This window comes from Helianthus annuus, unplaced genomic scaffold, assembly GCF_002127325.2.
Source record: "Helianthus annuus cultivar XRQ/B unplaced genomic scaffold, HanXRQr2.0-SUNRISE HanXRQChr00c010, whole genome shotgun sequence".
Classification (NCBI taxonomy): domain Eukaryota; kingdom Viridiplantae; phylum Streptophyta; class Magnoliopsida; order Asterales; family Asteraceae; genus Helianthus; species Helianthus annuus.
In genome coordinates, this window is record NW_023395526.1 from 59,435 (window position 1) to 76,324 (window position 16,890).

The 16,890-nt window shown below is 36.6% G+C and overlaps 3 protein-coding genes across 3 annotated transcripts; 2 read left to right on the top strand and 1 right to left on the bottom strand.

Moving 5' to 3' along the window:
* The first annotated feature begins 252 nt into the window (after positions 1-252).
* Positions 253-4,365, top strand: LOC110922067 (F-box/kelch-repeat protein At3g61590). Its single transcript, XM_022166387.2, has 2 exons — positions 253-525; positions 2,974-4,365. The coding sequence occupies exons 1-2, from the start codon at positions 523-525 to the stop codon at positions 4,207-4,209; spliced, it is 1,239 nt and encodes a 412-aa protein (XP_022022079.2). The 5' UTR covers positions 253-522; the 3' UTR covers positions 4,210-4,365.
* A 1,892-nt stretch (positions 4,366-6,257) lies between these two features.
* Positions 6,258-10,842, top strand: LOC110925981 (uncharacterized protein At5g41620). The gene is made up of 3 exons (XM_022169765.2): positions 6,258-6,884; positions 8,018-8,143; positions 9,329-10,842. The coding sequence occupies exons 1-3, from the start codon at positions 6,450-6,452 to the stop codon at positions 10,676-10,678; spliced, it is 1,911 nt and encodes a 636-aa protein (XP_022025457.1). The 5' UTR covers positions 6,258-6,449; the 3' UTR covers positions 10,679-10,842.
* LOC110925982 lies at positions 10,759-12,981 on the bottom strand. The gene is made up of 6 exons (XM_022169766.2): positions 12,676-12,981; positions 12,416-12,582; positions 11,648-11,750; positions 11,456-11,572; positions 11,183-11,353; positions 10,759-11,103 (listed from the first exon to the last, which is right to left on the bottom strand). The coding sequence occupies exons 1-6, from the start codon at positions 12,946-12,948 to the stop codon at positions 10,864-10,866; spliced, it is 1,071 nt and encodes a 356-aa protein (XP_022025458.1). The 5' UTR covers positions 12,949-12,981; the 3' UTR covers positions 10,759-10,863.
* Positions 12,982-16,890: the final 3,909 nt, after the last annotated feature.

Below are 16,890 nucleotides of genomic sequence, written 5' to 3' on the forward strand. Positions count from 1 at the left end.
GAAATCTTTCTAAGATGATAAAAATTTTAAAACCAAAGATTTCAAATTAGGTTTATAAAAATTTACAAAAATTGTTAATCTTGAGGATTAATTTAGAAGATGAAGAAAGGGTTTCTTCTTATTTTGGGATATTTTCTACCCTTTTTGTCTTGTTGGCACCTTTGAGCCACGTGGACGCATCCAACCAATCGAAAACCGCCATCTGACGGCTCTGCTCGTTCTTCGAAATGCAACCCATAAATCAAACAATTCGGCTCATCATCACTCATGGCTTTTCTACTTTTCTTGCGTATGTTCAAATTGGGTGTCAAATAAACCAAATAATCAGCATTTAATATATCAATTCATCGAATCAAACAAAACCCTAGAAACCCAATTTGTGGGATCTGTTTATATTCCCTAAAAATTGTAACTTTTTGTGTTTTCTGATGAAAACAGAGAACCCCACCTGGTTATAAGCAAGTTTGGAGACCGATTAATCGCTCATCACCTCCGGTTCCGGTTGATTTCACCGTTCCCACTATGGTATGAACATTAACCCTCTTTTGGATTTGATTTGAGGTGTAAATGGAGTCTGTTTTGTGCTCAATTTGATGTTATTTTAATCGATTTATGTGGGTTTGAGTTAGATAATTTTGTGTTCATGGATTTTGATGTAATGTTGTCATTGCAATTATAGTGGAATTTTAGGTAGGGCGTCAAACGGACCGAAGGAACACGATTTGTTAAGAAATATACGTGTTCACAAATGTTTATGAACACTTACCCAATGTGATTTTATGCTATGCAGTTAATGTGACCGACGGATATTTGAAATATAGGTTATCTCGATGAGATATCAGTAATTTTAATATAATGCAGAATTTATATATATAGCAATTTAACACCAATAATTCAGTGATATATCAGTGATATATCGGTCAAATATCGCCGATAATATCGGTACCGATATTTGTCACCGATATTTTAATAAGGGACCGATATGACCGATATAACCAGTATATCACCAATATTAACTGCATAGATTTTATGTTTGTGTTTGTTTGTCTTTGTTTGTTAAATTTAGGCGGCAACGAACAAAAACGAACGTTGATGAACACAAATGAGTACAAACTAATGTTATCGAACACAAATGGAACAAACGAACACAAACAAGCGTTTATGAACAGAATATATAATACACCGACACTTGTTAAATATTTTATTTGTCGGAATTTTGAAGTATTTAAATCAATCAATCAATCGTACCCAGTATAATCCCACCCATAGCCCAACTATTGGTAGGGTGTGGGGAGGGTGGATGTAGGCAAGTTTTACCTCTATCTCGGAGGATAGAGAGACTGCTTCCGGTGAGACCCCCAGCTCCAAGATCATATCCATACCAAAGAGTCAAATAAATCAGGTATAGGCATATAACCATATAAGAGTAATGATGATATTCTAACTAAGCTACCAAATATGAGAAATAGTCGAAACGATAACACATGAAATAGACGCACATGCAAGTTATAGTATTCATAGACCACTAGAAAAAAAAGCTACAGTCCTAAATCCATAACTAATACAAAACCGTAACCTCCTCCTAGGAGTCCTTAACCTTAATCCTACTTCTCCATGAACTCCTATCCTCAACCATGTCCTCAGAAAGGTGCAAGTCTAACAAATCCTGCCTAATTCGCTCCTCCTAAGTGAATTTCGGTCTGCCTCTACTCGTCTTCCCCTCAACATTGAGAGTTCCCACGGTTCTGACCGTATTCATCACCTGCCTCCTCCTAACATGTCCAAGCCATCTCAACCTCCCCTCCCTTATCTTATTCGAAATGCTAGCTACCCCTAATCTTTTCCGAAAAACCTCATTTCTTATCTTGTTCAGCCTGGTGTGCCCACATCCATCTTAACATCCTCATCTCAGCTACCTCCAGCTTACGCGCATGTGTCTTCTTGATGGCCCAATAATCTGTTCCGTATAACATAGCAGGTCTAACTGCCACCCTATAAAACTTCCCCTTTAGTTTAGTTGGAAACCTCTTGTCGCACAATACCCTCGTGGCTGCTCTCCACCTACACCATCCAACCTGAACACGGTGGGCTACATCGCTATCTATCTCCCCATCACTTTGGAGAAACGACCCTAAATACTTGAACTTAGTTGTCTGTGGAACTACTTGGCCCTTAGTAGTAATCTACGTGTCCTCTTCTACGCCTGCACCACTGAAAATCACAATGAAGATACTCAGTCTTAGAGCGACTAATCCTTAAATCTTTACCCTCTAAAGTTGCCCGCACTCCTCCAATCTCGCATTCAGACTTTGTTTACTCTCCGCAACTAACACAATGTCATCCGCAAAAAGTAGGCACCACGGAACCGTCTCTTGGATCGACTTTGACAACTCGTCCAGGACAATCGCAAAAAGAAACGGGCTTAAAGCCGACCCTTGGTGGAGGCCTATCTCTAGAGGGAAGAAATCAGTATCCCCAACCGTGGCACGAATGCTAGTTTCAGTGCTAAAATACATATCCTTAATTATGTCTATATATTTCCCTGGAACCCCCTATCCCATATCAATCTACGTGGCACACTGTCATATGCCTTTTCAAGGTCAATGAACACCATATGCTAATGAACTATCGAACACGTTACCAAACGTTCACGAACATAAATGAACGAACGCAGCCTTTGTTCATGTTCGTTCATTTAACTAAACAAACAGACACAAACGTTCACAAACTGTTCGTCGAACGTTTGGTTCGTTTGCAGCCCTAAATTTAGGTGATTTTTTAAGCTAATTTGTCAGTTTTGGAAGTAATTGTCACAAAGTTACCTTAATTTTTTTTCGGTTTTTAGGATTATGGTACTATTTTGAATGTCTGAGTTACTGAAAATTGTAGGATTATGTGTTTTATTGGATCATAAGGCAATCTTTATTGGTTGAATTGCTTATATCTTGTTTGCATTATGTTGCTATGTTTCAGGACTCTTTAAATTTGTACGTGGATGGCGCTTCATGGTCTGACGATGAGCCCGAAGTTTACCGAAAGGGAACCGGGGTTTTTATTCCGAATCTGGAAATCATCGAGACGGATAATAATCAAACAGAAAATCCCGTCTCGATTGACGTCCTCCCAGACGATATTCACGAAAGAATTCTATCGTGCCTTCCGTTATCAGCCATATTTAAAGCGTCTTCCGTGTGTAAGAGGTGGTATCAAATCATCCACTCGAAGAAATTCACGTTAAAAGACGCGAATTTCTTGTCGGAAAAAACATGGTACTTCATGTTCACGAGCTCAGTCGAGCCTGTCGGTTATCTTTACGACTCGGGTCTTAGAAAATGGTACAACTTCGAGCTCCCGTTCATGGTCCACCACACATGGAACGTTGCTCCATCGTGTGGTCTCGTATGTTTCATGGACGATGAAACCAGTAAAGCGATCTATATTTGTAATCCCATGACTCGAGAATACGAAATTCTCAACATTCCACCGAGCCCGGGTTTCCCGGTTTATAGCGCGTTGGCATTCTCCGTTGACCAGTCAAAGTCAAAATACACCATCTCCGTCGTTAGGTCAATGCAAGCTTCCGACGATTTCTTGTTATGGAACGTTTCCATTCAGGTTTACGATTCGCAGGAAACGACATGGTTACCTCCGGTAATGGGAGCTATGCAAGGGTGGAGACCAGGGGACGTAAGCGTAATTTGCGACAACGTTTTGTACATTTTGGTCTTTTGCACAAGGTCGAATGAAGTTCAGAACTTTCACGGGATGATAACATACAATCTCGATAATATCAACCCATCCATCGGTATCTTGAAGGACGAATCGGTAATTTTAGCACCGTGCGCGCTTACTTGTGGACGGTTAATGAACGTTCAAAGAAAGCTCGTGCTTGTCGGGGGTATTGGTAGACCGAACAGACCAGGGGTAATAAAGGGAATTGGCATATGGGTGCTTAACGGGAGGGAGTGGACGGAAATTACGAGAATGCCCCACAAGTTTGTGCAGGGGTTCGGGGAATTAGATGATGTTTTCGCTAGCAGTGGTGGTGGTGATCTGATATACATACAGAGTTATGGAGGAACCGCGTTGCTTATATACGATATGAACACGAGACAGTGGTTTTGGTCGCAGAAGTGTTCGATGCATAAGAAGTTTCCTCTTGAGATCTTTTCTGGATTTTGCTTTGAACCCAGGCTGCAGTTCATGTAACAAATTGTGGTCTGGTTTCAAGGTTTTTTGGTCTTTTTTTTGATTTGGTAATCTGAAATGTTGAATTTTGCATATGTTTTTATACATGTTATTATGTTTTATTTAATGGGGAAACAAATGTGTTGGTTTTGTATGCTATGGAAGAATATTTGCCTTCTTGTGTTTTGTTCAAGGTTGGAGAACTCGTTAGTCGTTAGTCGCTAGTCGGCCGGTAAGGTGGGGACCAGCGACTACTCGTGATTACTCGGAATTAATCGGATCGGGTTTTTTATACGTAATTTTCACTTTTATGTATACATATACACATTTTTATAGGTAAATATTTGTAGTAGCTAGGTTTTAACTCTTACTCACCTCATTTTTTTAAGTATACAAGATTAATTGTTGGAATTTACATGGTTTGGTTGAAAACTGACCGAATTTAGAGGTTTTGGCCGGAATATATAGGCTTTTTTGCCGGAATCTGGCCGGAATCACTGATTTTTGGCTGCCCAACTAGGTCCGACTAGCGATTAATCACCGACTAGTCACCGTCTAGTCGAGATTTTTACAACACTGGTTTTGTTTGACTCATTGTGAGTGGACACCAAATCATATATATATGTGAAAGGTTATTTTTTCAATAATTTATAAAGATGATGATATTTATTTTTGGATAAAGATTTATTTCATTTTATATTTAAAACTTTCAAGACATAAAATTTCTCAAATTTGCCAAGCACGGAGAACTCAACATGACTCAGAAAATCTGAAGCGAAACTAACCTAAAATTGTGACAAGAACACGGGTGGAACCAGAAGGGGTCTAGAGAGTCCATTGATCTCCGAGCAAGAAAATTTGTTAGATTTTTCTATAAAAAACATGATATTGACCTTCTAATTGTAGGTGGCAGAGAAAAGTGTTTTGTGATGAATAAAAAGTTCTGGTTCTGACATTGCTAATATGACATGAAAACATTTTTTATGAGTTGACCCAAACACTATTTGTTAACATGTTTTTACTTATTTTTAATGCTACTAGTATTCCAATTACAAATTTGAATACATATAAATTAGTTACGTTAGAACTTTAAAACTTGATACTCATCTATCTTTAATATTTTAAATACCGATATAGAATACTAAAACAATGTTAGAACTTTAAAACCTGATACTCATCTATTTTTAATATTTAAATACCGATATAAAATACTAAAACAGTGAAACCATAATAACAAAAAAAAAAAAAAGCAGATTAAATGGGTCAACACACAAACCTATGGTTGACCCAAACTAGATCAATTTAGCTAAAGCTTTAGCAGATTTGACCCATAAGCCCACATGTAATGGGGCGCGAACAAGAACATGGCGCCGGTATGGAGCCCCTCCCACCGCCCCCCCCAGCGCCATAATCAAAAAAAAAATACCGGCGTGAAGGACATAGCGGCGCGAGGAAGAAGGAGGAAGAAGGGGATTTGTTCTCCATTTTCCACTTTGGTCCCTGCATTTTACAATTTGGTCCCTGCATTAAAACACTTTGGTCCCTGCATTTTACACTTTGGTCCCTGCATTTTACACTTTGGTTATGATGAGGTAGGGCTTTATGACTACGGCCTCAAGCCCCATAAAGCCCCGGGGTGACGTGGCATGCCACATGGCGCATAACGCCCCTTTGGGGGCTTTATGACTACACATGGCCTAACTAAGTTTTGCCGAGACAACGGACAACCAGACTCACGAAGTCACGATTTTCTAAAAGATTTGTGTTTTATATAAATTTATATAAAAGACAAAACAAACAAGATCTATCATTCATATCCATATCAAATTTCAAACGCACCACAATATCAAGAAAATTCAACAAAAACAATCATTAAATAATGTAAAAAGTAGAAAAAAAAAGAATGATTATAGCACAACCAAACTTCCCTTTCCCAACGGACAAATACATAGGATGGACCCAAAAAAGCTAAGCTTGGGTCCTTCTGCCATGAACACCATGGGTCCCACACATATGATTCATCCACATCCTACACACCCTGTTGAACAACAAGAAATCAAGAAAAATAATTAAAAAAAAAACACAGACAAGAAGAAAAACTACTGAAAAAGAACCCACCCCTCCAGTCCCAGTGATGATAAATTCAAACTAATAAAAAACAAATACACATGGAAGAATTCTAGTGAGAGAAAAGTTGGTGGTGGGGTGAGAGAGATAAAGTCAAAAAAAAAAAAAAAAAAAAAAAAAAAAAAAAAAGTTAGATGAAAAAGTGGAGTGAAGAAGGAGGTGGGGGCAACAAGAAGGAGCCACCACCAAAAAAGCAGCAAAATTTAGGGGAAAAGTTGAAGAAAATAGCAGGAAAAAGAGGTGGACAATTCACTCCTGTTTTGCCTTTCCTTCTTCATACTACTACCACAACAGGTGAGGCGCAAGATAGCAGCAAGGGTGGTGGTGTGCAAGATAGCAACTTGGTGGAGAACCCTGAATCTTTTTTGCCTTGTGGTGTTTCTGCAAGAAAGCTAGGTGCCACTGTGTGGGAGCTTTACCACTACAATTTCCCTTTTGCTAAAATGCACAACGGTGGTGGTACTGGTAGCCGGAGGAACCACAGGTATCTGCAGCAGCTTAACCGTCACCACCATCATCACCACCGGCAGCATCTTCTTGAAGACAACCCTGATCCTTTACCTGAACTGGTAAACAAACTTATATTTTCTTGATCTTTTTTTTCTATTTTAATAAAAAGTCTTGATTTTTTATTGTATTTAGGAAAAATTACTTGTGCTTTATCTTTATACCACTTTTCAGGCGGTGTCTTTTTTAACGAATGTTGACAGACGATGTCCTTTATTAGGTATTTTGTTGCAAGTTTAGTCTTTTACACCCAATCCAGTTAAAAACCACTGTTAATTGTTGACAGGCGGTGTCCTTAGTAGGTATTTTGTTGCAAGTTTAGTCATTTACCTAGGTATTTTGTTGCAAGTTTAGTTCTTTACACCCAACAATTAACAGGGTTTTTTAACTGGGTTGGGTTTAAAGGACTAAACTTGCAACAAAATACCTAGTAAAGGACACCGCCTGTCAACATTTGTTAAAAAGAACACCGTCTGAAAAGTGGTATAAAGATAAAAGACAAAACTTGTAATTTTTCCTTGTATTTATGATGTCTTTTTAATTATTTTTGTTGATGGATCTTGATACACACATTGGATTTTTTTTTTTTTTTTTTTTGGGGGGGGGGGGGGGGGACAGTCTTTTGTTGAGTTATGTGATTCATGAATGAGTTTATGACTTGTTGACTAATGATTATGGTAGGTGGTTGGGGGGGGGGGGGGGGTCATCTTTTATGATAATTCAAGTGTCTTATACTTATTAAGATTGTTCTGTTCTTTGGACCACATATCATGAGTTTTTACTAGTTTTAGTGATTTAGGTCATCATATTATTTGAGGAAAAGAGACTGTAGTGTCTAAGATTTCTGTAATAAGCGGAATTTAATGATAAAGTTGTGAACTTGATTCGGTTTATGTGTTCTTGATCGATGTTTCATTGCGGTTACACACGCACACTGGGGTAGCCCAGTTGGCCACCGACACCCACCTCTTCCCAGAGGTACCGGGTTCGAGTCTTGGGAGTGGCATATGTCGTCCAAGGTAAGAACTCGGCATGGGGAAGTCACCGCGGAGTTAGCTTGGTCGGGTAGTGGCTCCCGGAGTGAGATCACTCCGGCGGTTGGGAGGACCGTGCACTACCCCCCCCCCCCCCCCCCCACACACACACACACACGCACTGTTAAAATGATTCATGTGAATTTGGTTTATGAATGTAGGGGAGTGCTAGTAGTTTGAGAAGACATGTAGCAGCTTCACTGATGCAACATCAGCAGGCGATTCAGAGGAACCATAACGCTGTACGAGCGGTCTCGCCTGCAAGTTATGGTAGTAGTTCCATGGAGGTACAAATCGTCATTAATCTAGTTATTTTTGTTTCTGATCAATTAGAAATGTGTTGACTTCTTTAGTCAATCGGGTCATTTTGAGGAAAACAATAAGCCTGGCAAAAGGGGAGTTGGCCTGTAATAATCCCACCTAGACCTTATTGGCCATTAATAATCCCACCTCATAATATTCCCCCCACCAGTCCCACCTTTCACATATTTTTCCTACAATGGTCCCCCGTTAAAAAAACTTAACGGAGTTAAGCTTTTTTCCAAATCACAAACAGATTTTTTAGGGCTTTTGATCGGAACGATGATACGAGTCCATTGATGTAAAACATACTTCGAAATGGTGCTTCAAGTGACTTGATTTTGGTTAATTGGAAATTTAAACACCCGAATTGAAGCGCCATTTTCTTCGTTTGGAGCACTGTTTCGAGGCAAGTTTTACATCAATGGACTCGTATTGCCGTTCTTATGAAAAGCCCTAAAAAATCTGTTTGTAATTTGGAAAAAAGCTTAACTCCGTTAAATTTTTTTAACGGGGGATCATTGTAGGAAAAATATGTGAAAGGTGGGACTGGTGGAGGGAATATTCTGAGGTGGGATTATTAATGGCCAATAAGGTCTAGGTGGGATTATTACAAGCCAATTTCCCCAATGGACAGGTTGGGTTGGGTCGGGTAACGGGTCAAAACAGCTTTGGGTCAAAGCAGATTCTGAGCAAAATGAGTTCAGGTCAAAACAAGCCATTTTTAAAAAGTATCAATTTGGTTCGGGTCAAAACTGGACATTTTAAAAAGGATCAATTTGGTTCGGGTAAAAAATGCAAATGCAAATCAATTTGGTTCGGGTCAAAACGGTCCATTTTAAACATGCTATTTTGAGAAAGTATCAATTTGTTTCGGGCCAAAACGGGATATTTTAAAAAGGATCAATTTGATTCGGGTCAAACGGACCATTTTAAACATGCCATTTTGAAAAAAAGTATAAATTTGGTTCGGGTCAAAACCAACCAACTTAAACATGCCATTTTGAAAAAGTATCAATTTGTTTCGGGTCAAAACGGGCCATTTTAGAAAGGTTCAATTTAGTTCGGGTCAAAACGGGCCATTTTAGAAAGGTTCAATTTAGTTTTCGGGTCAAAACGGGCCATTGTATTTGAACTATCATTTGTTTGAAAATTGGATAATTTTATCATAGGTAGCACCTTACAACCCTGCCGTTACTCCTACGAGTTCTATCGAGTTTAGAGGAGGAAACGGTGAGACGGGCTATAGTCTCAAAACATCAACCGAGCTACTCAAAGTTTTGAACAGAATCTGGAGCCTCGAAGAATTACACGCAGCTAACATAACCCTGGTTCGGGATTTGAAACGCGAACTAGAACTGGCCCGTTCAAAGATCAAAGAACTGGCCCGTGACCGCCACGAGATGGAACACTTGATGAAGCAACTAACCGAAGATAAACAAGGTCATGCCACTGCCGCTATTCAATCTGTCCGGGACGAGCTTGAAGACGAAAGGAAATTACGAAAACGGTCAGAGACACTTCACCGGAAACTGGCCCGGGAGCTTTACGAGACGAAAACGACCCTCGTGAATGCTATAAAAGACTTGGAAAAAGAGAGGAGATCGAGGGTACTTTTGGAAGATCTATGTGACGAGTTTGCATGGGGGATAAAAAACTATGAACACGAATTGCACTCGTTGAAGCATGTAAATCCCGATAAAGGTAACGGTTCAAGCTATAGATCGACCCGAGATGGAATGATTCTTCATATATCAGAATCTTGGCTAGACGAACGAATGCAAATGAAACAAGACACGGCATCAACAAAGGAATCCGTAGTTGAAAAGTTAAGCTCGGAACTCGAGGCTTTTCTTGAAGCGAAACGAAAGGGTATGCAAAAAGTCGGGTCGGGCTCAAGGTCAGTGGTGGGACCCGCAGCTCGAAGACGGCATTCTCTCGAGTCCATCCCTATGAATTTGGCTACTAGTGCTCCTCCCGACGACGGTGATGACGACGACGACAATGTTTCTTCCGCTGGCGGTGATTCGCCTTGTTTCGAGCTAGATAAACATAAACCCGTGGCACATGGCAATGACGATAACGTAAGTCCGACAACGAAGCCGGACAATGGTAAGAAAAAGCTAGCGCGTGACCCCTCTAGTTTGCAGGTGAAGTTCGAAGAACAAATGGCTAAGGCGATATTAGGTCAAGAGCAGGGTAAAATGAAAGCGAGAGAAGAAAACCACACGGAAATAACGGAAGAAAACGTCGGTTTAAACTCGAAGTATTTGGATAGTTTACTCAAAAACCATCATTTACAATCGGGAAATGAATTCGACGAATCCGCTAATAAACAAGTGTGGAAAAGTCATCCAAGTCCGGTTCGAGCATGGACCACAAAGCTACCGATTGAAGATCTCAAGATTTCCGAGTCATCATCAAAAGTCAAGCCCGAGTCAAAGGAGCAAACTAGCTTAAAGTCAAAGCTACTCGAAGCAAGAACGAGGGGCCATAGATTGGTATCGCGTGTAAAAAAGTAACAAGGTCTTGTACTCTTGTTCTTAGCTTCACATTTTATCGGTTTTCTGTGTGCATAGGTTGCATGTTATCGTACCATGTCTTTCGAGTTTCAATACGTACATCTCTTGTATCGGTTTTACACGGGCTTTTAAATTATCAAAAATATGCATAATATTCCTTACAAGAATTGTGGAAATAATTATTCTTAAGCCATTGTGAAAACATAAGAAGCTTCGCCTTTTCTTGGATTAGCTTCGGTTATTGCTAGCGTTCTTTCATCCAAATCGATCACAACCGTACATAGCGTGTAAAGAGTCGGACCTTGCATAAAGATAGGATACTTATGATCATCTGTGTCTCCAAGGAGTGAAAGAAGGTCTTGCTTTGACTTTTTCGGCAGCATATCCGCTCTGTTTTGTCGGCTTATGGAGTTTTGATCATGTACCTTCATAATAAATTGCAGGAAATGAAATATATATTAAACTGTCACTTTAACCGTCATATCCGCTCTGTTAGTATGTTACCTGGTCAACTTCAAGATGAAGATACATATTGGCATGAAAGAAAGGCGTTGACTCGACTTCGTGAACTGAAAGTCGTTGACTTGAAGCAGTCTCGACATTCAGGATTCTACGTAAGTTCACGTCGATTAGATTATAGCTATGCCCAACTGAAACTAGCGATGAACGAATCCTCTAAATAACACACAAGAAAGTCAAAGCGTCATAAAAGTCAAAACCTTTAACTAAAAGACCTAAAATTGTTTTTTTTTTTTTTTTTTTTTTTTTGAATCTTACAGTAACTGCATCGTCGAGGCTTGTTGCTTCAAGAAGGTCGCGAGAAATGAAGTTTCGGCCAATCCCACCCGCCACAATCTCTGATTCGGCTGGCGGAACCGAGTTTAGTGTAAATGCCTATAATGGTTCATGTTATGGTTTGCAAATCAATGAAAAAACATGTTTTTGACATACATAAGTGAGGATCAATACCAGACCATGGTTGTTGAAACCAAATGCACAGCTCGGGAGCTCGCCCGCATAGGTGTAAGCTGTGTAAGATTGTCCATTAGATAGTGTTGCTTTAATCAGATACCTGCAATTTTAGTATTGTTTAAGCTGATCTAACAAAAGACACACAGATTTGTTTTTGGCACGTTTGTAAAAATCCTGACTAGCCTCCGATTAGTCGCTGGTTAATCGCTAGTTGGAGGTTCACCGAGTAATTTTTATCTAATCGGCCAATTAATCAGTAGGCGGTCAACAGTGGTAAAATCCAGTCCTAACTGGCAAAAAATTGGTGGTAGTCTAGCGATTCTGGCCAGATTCTTGACCAAAACCTGTAAATTCTGGTAATTAATCCTATCTACTTGAAAATATGGGTCGAAGATGTGTTAAAACATGTCTACATAGAAAAATACATATAAAAATGTGTGTATATACATATAAAATTGAAAATTACATATAAACTCCTAAATTGATTAATCCCAATTAATCGCTAGTTGGGACCCAACCGGTCACCTAGCGATTCTTACAACACTGTTTTGGTTGCGGGGGTGGAGACTTCCTAGGAGGTCCACCCATCCTCGTACTGCTCCCACCAGCGCACACTTAACTGTGGAATTCTCTTTCATCCACAACCATTGCACCAAAACACGCTGGTGGTATTTGAGGCAAGACAATCTTAAGGCTAGTATATCCATTGTAAACAAAACTAACATAACGATGTGGGATTTGCGTAAGGTGTTACATTAAGCTTACGTATGGCCAACAAGCGCGACATTAGCATCCTCATTATGAACCGCAACCGCCATTGTGTCACTAACAACAAGAACATCCGAGCAATCATCAATCGTCTCTTCATCCTCCACCTTTTCCATCTTCGGGACAAACGGGAGTATCTCTTTCCGAAAGTTCAAAAGCATAATCTATCACAACAACATCAACTGTCATCACCAGTCTTGCAAATACCGAAATACAACTTAGCACAACAACAAAAAAAAAAAAACTGAAACAGTTACATGAAGAAACGGGACGCCAGACCCATGAGCGATTCCCCGCATTTCATTCCAGTAATCCGGGAACTTGGTTTCGTTGTTTACGGATAGAGATTGAAGGAGAGAGCATGCTTGTGGGCTTTGAGCAAAAGGAAGAAGTTGGTTGTTGAAAATGGAGTCTGTTAACAGTCTGCTTTGTATAAGCTTAGAGAAATGGTTCCCAATGGAGTAACCAATCTGGTATGGATCTTCACAGGGTCCAACTTCATATATCTCTAACTTGTTTGCAGCTTCCATGGCTGTTTGTTTGTGTATGTGTGTTACTGTTTTCACCTTATCTTTTACATAAGAAGTATAAGCATAAGGCCATTCGTAGTCATAAAGTCTCTTTGTGGGCGTTATGCGATACGTCTCGTGCCACGTCACACAGAGGCTTTACGGGGCGTTATGTCACTAGAGCCCGTAGTCATAAAGCCCCTACCTATCATTACCTAATTATTAATTTTCAGTTTTATTAATTAATTATAAAAACCCTTAACTAATTTTGATTGGTCCATTTTGAAAAGAAACCTCCATACCGGCGCCATATCTATAGCGCTGCACCCTTTTTTTGCCCCATAACGCCGCCCGTCGTGGTGTTCGGGGCGTTATGGGGCGCTATGGGAGAAAAAACCCAAACATCACGCCCCACTACAGATACTCTAAGTTTAAGAGTGAGTTACAAAAATAGTCCTCTCATAATTCTTAATTTACTACATAGTTTGTCTTTTGATTTTGTTGTCACTTGTTTGGAATTTTTTATTTGTCTTGATTTTGTTAGCGTTTACCGAGATATTCTAATTCTAAAATAAAGTACAATCACAAATTTGATATATAGAATAATACTAAATTCAGGTTCCACAAAGATAAGATAAGATAATAATGGTAGTTGTGGGTTATATTCTGGGTTAACATTGGACATATATGGTTAATGATGGTTTATTAAAAATTTAAAATCAATATTGTTCAATTAGGGTATGAGAAATTAGTGTTGGTTGAGATCAATTAGGCCATCGGACGCGCCATACACGTGTGAAACAAGGCCACCTATGAGCCACATCATTTTTCACGCTTTATCATAGGGTAGGAGAAATATTTCACATATTACATGATATCACATCTTATTACTTAGTGTGACCTATGAGCTAGGTCATTTTCCATGCGTCATCACATGGTAAATGTTTTCACATATCACATGATATCGCACCCTATCACTCACTACCACCTATGAGCCAGGTACGTAATTTTCCACGCCTCATCACATGGTGGAAGAATTGTCTCACATACCACATGATTTCACACCCTATCACTCACTTCCACATGGTTCCACACCCACCATTATACCTTTTCTCCACCCCGTGGAAAATCCCATGCCAAACTTCCATGTCGTGAAACCACACTTAACTGCGGTGTTCCACGTGTGATCACGACTCCACATGATTTTCACGCGTAATGCGTGGTGACACACCCGTCATATGACCTATAGGTCTGTTAGAGCCTAATAATATAACTCATTTAGCAAGTGAGCATGATTATATTATATTATATTATATTATATTACTAGGTTAAAACCCCGTGTATTACACGGGTTGCATAAATATAATTTTATATAATAAATAATAAAAAGTTATATTTAAAAAAAACTCGTATATTGCACGTGTTGAATAAAATATAATATCATATGTTAATACAAACAATCATCAAAATTTATCTTTTAAAAATAAACATTCATGTACTATTTACTTATTATAACATTTTACTTTGTTTTTTTTTTATTTTGCATAAATGTAATTTTATATAATAAATAATAAAAAAAGATATATCTTTAAAAAAACTCATATATTGCACGTGTTTAATAAAATATAATGTCATATATTAACACATACAGTCGTCAAGATTTATCTTTTAAAAAAGAATTTAATGTACTATTTACTTATTATAACATTTTACTTTGTTAAATATATGTATTCTTAAATAATTTTTTGTTTATAATTATTATTATTATTATTATTATTATTATTATTATTTAATATGATCGTAATAAAAATAAACGTTTATATAATCTTATCTAATTTTTTGTTTAAAATTATTATTATTATTATTATTATTATTATTATTATTATTGTTATTATTATTATTATGATTATTTAATACGATAATAATAAAAACAAATGTTTATCTTTAACTAAATATTTATTCTTATCTAATATTTTTGTTTAAAATTATTATTATTATTTAATATGAGAGATAAATAGAAAAATAAGGTGAGAAAGCACCAGAAAGTTTTATCCTTATTTAAATATTTATTCTTATCTAATTTTGTTTAAAATTATTATTATTTAATATGAAAGATAAATAGGAAATAAGGTAAGAAAGCACCAGAGAGTGACACGTGTCCAAATTTTTTTTTTATTTATTAGTATAGGAAGATAATTCTTAAATAATTTTTGTTTATATTATTATTATTATTATTATTATTTAATATGATCGTAATAAAAATAAACGTTTATATTCTTATCTAATTTTCTGTTTAAAATTATTATTATTATTGTTGTTGTTGTTGTTATTATTATTATTATTATTATTATTATTATTTAATACGATCCTAATAAAAACAAATGTTTATCCTTATCTAAATATTTATTCTTATCTAATATTTTTGTTTAAAATTATTATTATTATTTAACATGAAAGATAAATAGAAAAATAAGGTGAGAAAGCACCAGAAAGTTTTATCCTAATCTAAATATTTATTCTTATCTAATACTAGGTTAAACCCCGTGTATCACACGAGGTTGCATAAATAATTTATATACTAAATATTAAGAAAATACATCTTTAAATAAAAACAGCATTACAATTATTAAGTATGTATTACATGGAAACGTTTGATTCCTAATTTACCATAATTTAAATCACCGAACTCCAAAGTATATATATCTACTCATAATATTCAAGATATAATTTTATGATTATATAAAAAAACAAACGTTTATTCTTATCTAAATTTTTGTTTAAAATTATTTATTGAAAAACAAATATTTATTCTTATCTAATTTTCTATCTAAAATTATTATTTACTTTTATTTAATTTTCTGTTAAAATTATTATTATTTAATATAAGAGATAAATAGGAAAATAAGATGAGAAAGCACCAGAAAGTGACACGTGTCAAAACAGATTTTTGTTTATTAGTATAGAAAGATTTTTGTTTAAAATTATTATTATTTAATATGAAAGATAAATAAGAAATAAGGTGAGAAAACACCAGAAAGTGACACGTGTTCAAAAAATATTTTTATTTATTAGTATTATATTATATTATATTATATTATATTATATTATATTATATTATATTATATTATATTATATTATATTATATTATATTATATTATATTATATTATATTATATTATATTATATTATATTATATTATATTATATTATATTATATTATATTATATTATATTATATTATATTATATTATATTATATTATATTATATTATTATTTATTATTTATTTATTTAAAGAAAGAACTTTCAATAGTAACAATTTTTTATTATTATTTTCTTAACTTTTATTTTTGTTAATATTTTACTATTAGGCTGTGTGGTGTGGTCTCACGTCCCTAGGGGCTTTATCACATCATGTAGGCAACACATAAGCGGGAGGCTTAATCGTTGACTTGCACGGTGTGGAATAACGCTCTTTATAAAGCCCTTTTTAACTATATTGAAAAAAGAAAAAAAAAAGATAAATAAAAACAAAATCTGATTGGTTGATGGAGGTGGACCCTATTGCTTTCTTCCTCTCACGCCCACTATTCCTTTGGCGGAGGCCAACGATAGCACCCTCATTGGCGGAGGTGGGGTGGTGTAGGGGCACCATATATAGGGTGCTAAAACCGGTGAGGCGGCAGGGGGCGCGAAACCACACCTGGTGGCCTTATAATTAATATGCGACACATTTTATTTTTCTTTTCTAACTTTTAAAATACATTATTTTCTAAAAATTTTGGGTACGTAGTTACGCCGTGCTATTTTTCTTTACATCATGATATAAACTTTTTTTCTATGAAACTGGGCTATGAGTGGTAATGCACAAGTAATCGAACCACAAGCGAACATGTTATCGAAGCTACATCACAGTTTTTTAATTTATTACAACGTTGTTTACCGTTTTCGTTATTTTATTTTCATTA

What these genes read in the sequence shown, in the direction of transcription:
- LOC110925982 (XM_022169766.2), bottom strand. Translation starts at nt 12,948, where the DNA reads ATGGAAGCTGCAAACAAGTTAGAGATATATGAAGTTGGACCCTGTGAA. An exon ending in GTCGCGCTTGTTGGCCATAC is followed by an intron (nt 11,751 to 12,415) that starts GTAAGCTTAATG and finishes CTAAAATTGCAG; the next exon opens with GTATCTGATTAAAGCAACAC. An exon ending in GTTTCAACAACCATGGTCTG is followed by an intron (nt 11,573 to 11,647) that starts GTATTGATCCTC and finishes GAACCATTATAG; the next exon opens with GCATTTACACTAAACTCGGT.
- LOC110925981 (XM_022169765.2), top strand. Translation starts at nt 6,450, where the DNA reads ATGAAAAAGTGGAGTGAAGAAGGAGGTGGGGGCAACAAGAAGGAGCCA. An exon ending in CTGATCCTTTACCTGAACTG is followed by an intron (nt 6,885 to 8,017) that starts GTAAACAAACTT and finishes TTATGAATGTAG; the next exon opens with GGGAGTGCTAGTAGTTTGAG. An exon ending in ATGGTAGTAGTTCCATGGAG is followed by an intron (nt 8,144 to 9,328) that starts GTACAAATCGTC and finishes ATTTTATCATAG; the next exon opens with GTAGCACCTTACAACCCTGC.